Source organism: Silurus aristotelis (genome assembly GCF_946808225.1).
Source record: "Silurus aristotelis genome assembly, chromosome: 9".
In the NCBI taxonomy this organism is placed as follows: domain Eukaryota; kingdom Metazoa; phylum Chordata; class Actinopteri; order Siluriformes; family Siluridae; genus Silurus; species Silurus aristotelis.
Window position 1 is genome coordinate 2,085,888 of NC_139582.1, and position 7,284 is coordinate 2,093,171.

Below are 7,284 nucleotides of genomic sequence, written 5' to 3' on the forward strand. Positions count from 1 at the left end.
TTTTATTTAATTTCTGATCAAACGAACAAAACGAACTAAATGACAAAAAAAGATTCGTTCATTTTAGAACAAAGTTAATAAAATAATAAAATGATCTTCCCACCACCTGGAACCACACACAGAATGGTGCAAAAAAATTAAAATCATCTTGGGAGTGAAATATCTGCAGACTGAAACACTTTATTCGTGCAAAAGAACCAATGTGATTGACCAGACTGGTCTGAACTTACATTTACAACATTTGGCAGACACCCTTATCCAGAGCGACTTACATTGATCTCATTCATAAAACTAAGCAGCTATGGGGTTAAGGGCCTTGCTGAGGGGCCCAGTGTGGCTGGGATATGAACCCACAACCTTCAGATCCAAAGTCCAATGCCTCATTCACAAAGCTACCACTACAAAAACACATCTCAGAAAGAACAACACATCTAAACTCGAGCAGAAGACCAGAACAGGTTCCACTCCTGTCTGCCAAGATCAAGAATCTGAAGCTATCATGGACACAGACTCACCTACATTAAACAGTTGAAGATCAGGTGTTGTTTTTTTTCACCCAATCTTCAACTCTTCCTAAACCCAATGTGATCCCATCGACCTCAATGTGTTGTGCATGCTGAGAAGATGTTCTGCTCACCATAGTAGTAAAAAGTGATTATTTGAGTTACTACAGACTACCTGAGAACTTAAACCAGTCTGGCCATTTTTCTCGGATAGAAAATTCCAGGAGATCGTTAGGAATGCAGTATGATAGAACACGTCAATTAGATGATATACATTAATAATAATATATAAAACTAAAAGTCAGTGGTGCATCTGTCTGTCTAGGAGACATCATGTTCATGTGCAGGGTGATCTTGGGTCTTCTGGCCCTGCTTCTAGTTTGCTGTGTTCAAGCTGAGGAGGAGGTACAACACACACACACACACACACACACACACACACACACACACACACACACACAAACACAGAGCAAGATTAAGAAAGGGAGTTCATAAACTTCATTGTATTTAATGTTTTTCACTCCTGTTTTTACGCCTTGGCCATCGGTGATGTCGTGTCCAGCATGGTGAGTGACATTTGTGACTAATTGATGTAACTGTACATCTGCAATAATTAACGAGAGGATTAAATGCTTTGAATAATCGAATGGGATCTGTTTTTGTGACAGCAGCTGAATTATCTGTTGGGGAGCTTCTGGAGAGAGCAAACAGAGGCGTTGGTATACTCTCCCTCATACACACACACACACACACACACACACACACACACACACACACACAAATTAAGGTTGTGCATTTCCATCACTGAGGTCGATGCGATTCACATCTAAATGCATAGCGAATGATACGATACATTAAAAACGATACGATTCAAAACAACGCAAAACAAAAAAAATCTTCAGTTTACTCAAGTGCCTTCTGACTTCAAACACAAGCTCCTTTTAAACACACGCCTTTGTAGTTAAAAAAATAAAAGGTTATTTTCCTGTTGTGTCTGCAGGAGGTTACAGCTCTACCTCTGCCATGTTAATCTGTATTCTATGTGACTCTCAGGACACGCCTCGGTCTCTGTAGCGTTGTGATGCGTCATATTCACGTAGCAGCAGCGATGCTGAGAGAACTCTTACCATCTCATTTCTATACACACACACACCAAATCAGACACGTGTTTAATGGAAAGCGTCACAGCCACGTGTTCGACACGTTTCCATGCTACTCTGTTAGCTGTGATATCTGTCTCTTGTGTATGTGGCAGTTCGTGACGCGACCGAGCCGAAAGTAATAGAAGATATTGCTGTTGATGATGAAAATAGCGAAAGAAATGCTGATCCCTGCACCTCGAGTTACTGCATGTGGCCAAAGTCCAGTGACGGCAAAGTCTACGTGCCTTACGTCATCTCCAACCAGTTCAGTATGTGAACCCGACTTACTTCCTGTATTCCTGAATTCCAGAATAACGTATGAAAGACCTTCATGATGCATATTCTTCGCATGTTCAGATTCCCGTGAGCTGCAGATCATCCAAAGGGGTTTGGATTCCTTCTCTTCTGTTACGTGCATTCGCTTTGTTCGGCGCTCGAACCAGAGGGACTACCTCAGCATCGCGTCCAACAGTGGGTGAGACACAGCATCAAGCAAATCATTCAAAGGAAAGATCAACATCTGGAGGAAATATCGGAATTATGATATTTTAATTGTATCTAAAGGTTTGTCTGGAGTTTTAGAGGTACTCCACAGTTGCCTCCAGGATTTCTGGTTTTATCACAACTCACAAATAGATTGTGTTAAATTGTCCTTGAGTGTGTTAATGAGCATGTGAATGTGTGTGATGAACTAGCATCCCATACCAAGTGTATTCCTACTTCACACACAATAGTGTTCCCAGTGATCCACCAAAACCCTGACCAGGATAATGATGTTGGATTTAGAAAATTCAAATATAATTAAGAATTATAAATAAAAATCAATTAAAATAAATAAAACTAATAAAAAACTAAACAGCAGTATTTGACATTACTTTTATCTTGCGATCCACAGATGCTATTCCTTCGTCGGACGGCGTGGAAATGCCCAGAGCTTGTCTCTGGATAAGAACGGTTGTATTTATCATAACACCGTTCAGCATGAGCTTCTCCACGCTCTGGGCTTCAACCATGAGCAGTGTCGCAGTGATCGTGACAGTCACATCCGCGTTGTGTGGGAGAACATCATTGACAGTGAGTCTCCACAGTGACTATTCTGCAGGAACGAGTTTTCGGTTCATGTATGCAGTGAATACTGTTCAGCTTTCTGTAAAACTTTATGGGCTCAAAACTTGTTCTCCTGTTCCCTAAGGCTATAAGTACGCCTTCGACAAGATCGCCACTCTGAACCAGGGAACTCCGTATGACTACAACTCCGTCATGCAGTATCACAGGTCAGGCAGCTTTCAAACATCTTTTATAAATTTGTGGGCAACTTTGTATTTGTGAAATCAGAATCATCTTTACTGCCAAGTATCACGGGTTTGCATGTAGAAGGAATTTATTTATGGTGTGCTATTGCTATAAAGATATGTAGAAATATATATTGTTATACCACAAAAGTCCTAAAAGACCACGAATTCTAATCTTTTTTCTTATTGTTCTCTCGTGATCTCGATGTAACAAAAGTTGTTAAAGTTGTTCTTCAATTTCTCCTGATATCGACGTGACAAACAAGTTCTCGAAGCAGCATCGTGGATAATAACTATAACTATTTATGTAAATTAAGTCATGATTAAAAATTCATTTGTGATCAAACAAGAAGAAAAATACATTATGATGCAGGGCCTCTTAGGACGTCTGAACTATGCAATTTGTACAGTGGATGTAAAGTAAAGGAGGGCAATGATCATTTTTCCGAATAAGTCCAAGGTGCACAGTTGCAGTATGGAAGTCCTTGTTGATTGCACTAATGAAATAAACAATGTGGAGTTTGTGTTACTGTTATTTATTTTACATTTATGGAAATTTTTTGTTTGTTTCCTGGAGCTGTTATTATTTTATTTGTTATTTCAGGACTGCCTTCTCTAAGAATGGCCAGCCCACCATGGTCCCCATCCCGAACAGCAATGTAGCCTTTGGCCAGGGAACTCAGATGAGCCAAAATGACATCACCCGTGTCAATAAACTCTACAAATGTTGTACGTGTTTTCATTCTTATTCTATTTATTATCTTCGTATATATTTTTTATCATATATTATATTTATACACAAACAATTAACATCTTCAGATTATAACTTCCCATTCGTATAAAAACTTTTATTTTAATTTTGTCCTTCAGAAAAACTTCATTCAACCACAAGTCCATCTCCAGAGAGAAGACAGTGAGAGCTGCACCTCTGCCCAAATCCACACACTCGTACAACTTTCTTAAACCTTTAAACAATATTAATATAACACAATCCTCTCCAGCATGATCCTCAGCCTTGTTAAAGATGTTTGATGGACCTTGTCATCAATTTGCTTCATTGAATTAATAAATAAAATGATTTTGAAAATAAAGACTGTATTTCACACTTATTTTCACTTCCAGAAATGTTCATGACCTGAATGTTTGTTTTGTACGTTCACCTCACTGTTTATTAACTGCAGAGATCATAAATAACGTTTGTTCAATAGGGACAAATTATACAATATTTTATTACTGCTTAATCTTTCTAAAGCTGCTCTACAAATAGAAATGGATTGAATTTAATGAAACGCCTGTGTACTGACTTTCAGCCATCAAAGATATATGAAACATGCACCCATCACACTGTTCTTCTGTATAATTGTAAAAATGAGAATGACTGGAGGGGGTGTTTAGCTGGAGGGTCCATGAGATGTTCAAACGTTCAGCATAAACTATTAGAATTCCAACACAGCCATCTAGTGGAGAATGAAGCCATCTGTGTCTTTACTATTGAACTTTACAGCACAGACTGCAGGAGACTGATGGACTGACAATCACTCAAAGGCATTACATATAGTAGGGATGTGCATCTCCATGACTGCGATTCACGTCCCGATCAACAGCCAACAACAAGATACGCTGAAGATACATATGAAGCAACTCCTGATGTGATGTAAGATTCAGTGCGATCCGATTTATATTTATTACATGCGGTTTAATTCACTATTATTGATAAAATTTATAAGCGAATAAATATGCATCACTGTTTTATTATTAGAATTCAATCCTATTTTATTTTTATAGCACTTTCATCAATGGAGATTTCCAGCTCATTATCCCTAACGAGGAAGCCAGAGGCAATGAGGCTGAACGATGATATGTGCTAATTGTGTATCCAGGGAATTTGTTAGAAGAAAACAGAGAAAATAGTTAGAAAGTGTGTGTTTTTTTTTTTATAATAAATGCTAATTTAAGTACTACTGGAAGAGGGTTGCTTATAGACTACTGTCCAGACATCATGTGGATGTTCATACCACCATCTAGGTGCCAGAACAAAGAAGAGAATACTTGAAGATATGGAGATATGGAGGGACCTGTTGGGAAGTAGTAGAGGATGGATGGAGCATGGTGTAGTGCAGGGTGAGATATAGGGAGATACCAGGAGTGTAGCAGTGGGATGGTGTGGAGAACCTGAGAAGCTGAGGCAGAGCTGGTGTGAGTGAGGTTTAGGAGTCCATGTCCATGTTGTGTATATACTCCATGTTATTTGACATAACGGACCTTCACAATAGGAGTACAAACCATGTGCCATGAAGTCCATAACTCCTGGGAATGGACAAGAGAGTCTTGTGGCTGAGGATACAAAGGGGTGAAAAACTTTCAGTAAATTTCCAAAACTTTTTATCTGATAAATTTTTTGAATATTCCAAGTTGGAAACTTATTGGGAATTTATGAGAATTAATTAGTAATTTTGGGAAATTTGTATAAACTGTATCAAGTCAAGTCAAGTCAAGTCAAGTTTATTTGTATAGCGCTTTTCACAATAGACATTGTCTCAAAGCAGCTTTACAGAAAACAACAGTGAAGGTGAATGGTGTGCGTTTGTCCCTGATGAGCAGCCGTGGCGACAGTGGCAAGGAAAAACTCCCTTAGATGATATGAGGAAGAAACCTTGAGAGGAACCAGACTCAAAGGGGAACCCATCCTCATATGGGTGACATCAAGAGTTTGGTCATAAATCTTTCAACAATACAGAACAATTTGTGATCATCATAGATCCAGCATCAGCTTCTCCATGCCAGGGCCTTTAAACACTCGGCATCTACTTCTCCATGATCATCCATAGGTCCATAATCTTCACGAGGTGGGACGTGACTGGAGCTGGCAACATGCAAACATAAATTTTAACATTTTGTTTGGTCGTTAGCTGACATGCATTCAAACATACAGATTTACAAAAATGACGTTGTTTTTGCCAAATTTGTATTTAATTGTAAGTAGAAAACATTGTAGCTTTTTCTAGATATATATATTTGTGAATATATATTTTTTTTTTTACAATATTATTGTTTTGATCTGTATTTTTAAATAAATAAATGCAGGCTGGATAAGCAAAATTCAATATTCAAACATTTTAAAAATTGTAATGTGTCCAAACTTTAGACCAGAACTGTTTCTTCTGTATGATAAAAAAAGGTGGAAGACAGAACATGAGCTAGTAAGCGTCATAAATTATAAATAAAATAGTGCTGGCTTACATTTACTTTAAAAAAATATGTAATATATGTCATTTATGTGAATACTCAGCCAATAAGGAAATTTTTTTTTTTTTTACATTAATATTGTGTGCAGGATTATAGAATGCGTTATGGAGAAAATGCACATTGCCTGTAGGGGGCGTGTGTCCTCAGTGGCCCTGCAGTAAGTGTGCATGTAATAGAATAGCCCAGCTTGCTCAGAAACTGGGGTCAGAGGGTTAAGGGCCTTGCTCAAAGGCCCGAGTTGCAGCTTGGCGATACCAGAGCTCGAACCCCCGACCTTCCAATCAGTAACCCAGCGCCTTCACCACTGAGCTCCCACTCCCCTGATTGATGAATATGCAGGTAGAAATTCAACTGGAATTGAATTCAATCTGGTTGTTTAACCAAAATTATTCTGCAGGAATTTTTTATAACTACATTAAAGTTCCCTGTTATAGGATAACCTGCAATGTTGTAAATTCCCAATTTATCCCATTAATTCCAATGAAAGTTTCCAGTCTTGAAAGATCCTGGGATTTTGCAACCCTACCTGTGGTTGACCGTGTCAGATACTGCAGAAAGGTCAAAAAGGATAAGAAGTGATAACAGCTGTGCTGATGTTTAATGCAAAGTCGCGGAGCTCAGACCCAATAAGGACAAATATTTAGTACATTTTTGCTCAGTTAATGAAAATAATTCCGCAAAAAACCCACTTGTGGATAGAGCATTGTGATTTTCCACAGTTACACACAGCCTGACTGAAAGCCTGGAGTAAGTGTAGTTATGGTAACGCAATGAACTATTGATAGAATTTGAATGTTGTCTATTCATATTAGTGGAACTTACTGTGTAAATTTGTCTCTCAGAAAACAGTATATTTATTTGCTCGCTAGCAACAGATGGCTAGCGGGTGATATTAGTCCTGGAGAGACAGTCCTTATACAGCACATAGTAACCTGTACAAGCTTCAAATGATCACGCTGAGTTCTTCATCTCAGTCACACACATACTGAATTTAGTTCCCAGTCCATCAGAGTGTCTGCTTTCATCTTGCAGTAATTATAAACACGTCCTCTAGGGGGCAGGAAATGAAAAGTTTAATGAAATTTTTGTTTCAAATCAGTA

At 38.4% G+C, this 7,284-nt stretch overlaps 1 protein-coding gene across 1 annotated transcript; it reads left to right on the forward strand.

The window, feature by feature from the left end:
* Positions 1-1,149: 1,149 nt before the first annotated feature.
* Positions 1,150-4,028, forward strand: LOC310731587 (high choriolytic enzyme 1-like; the record flags this gene model as incomplete). Its single annotated transcript, XM_083551243.1, has 7 exons — positions 1,150-1,222; positions 1,759-1,914; positions 2,003-2,120; positions 2,541-2,719; positions 2,838-2,919; positions 3,542-3,666; positions 3,808-4,028. Coding segments are annotated over 7 exons (735 nt in total). The 3' UTR covers positions 3,810-4,028.
* Positions 4,029-7,284: the final 3,256 nt, after the last annotated feature.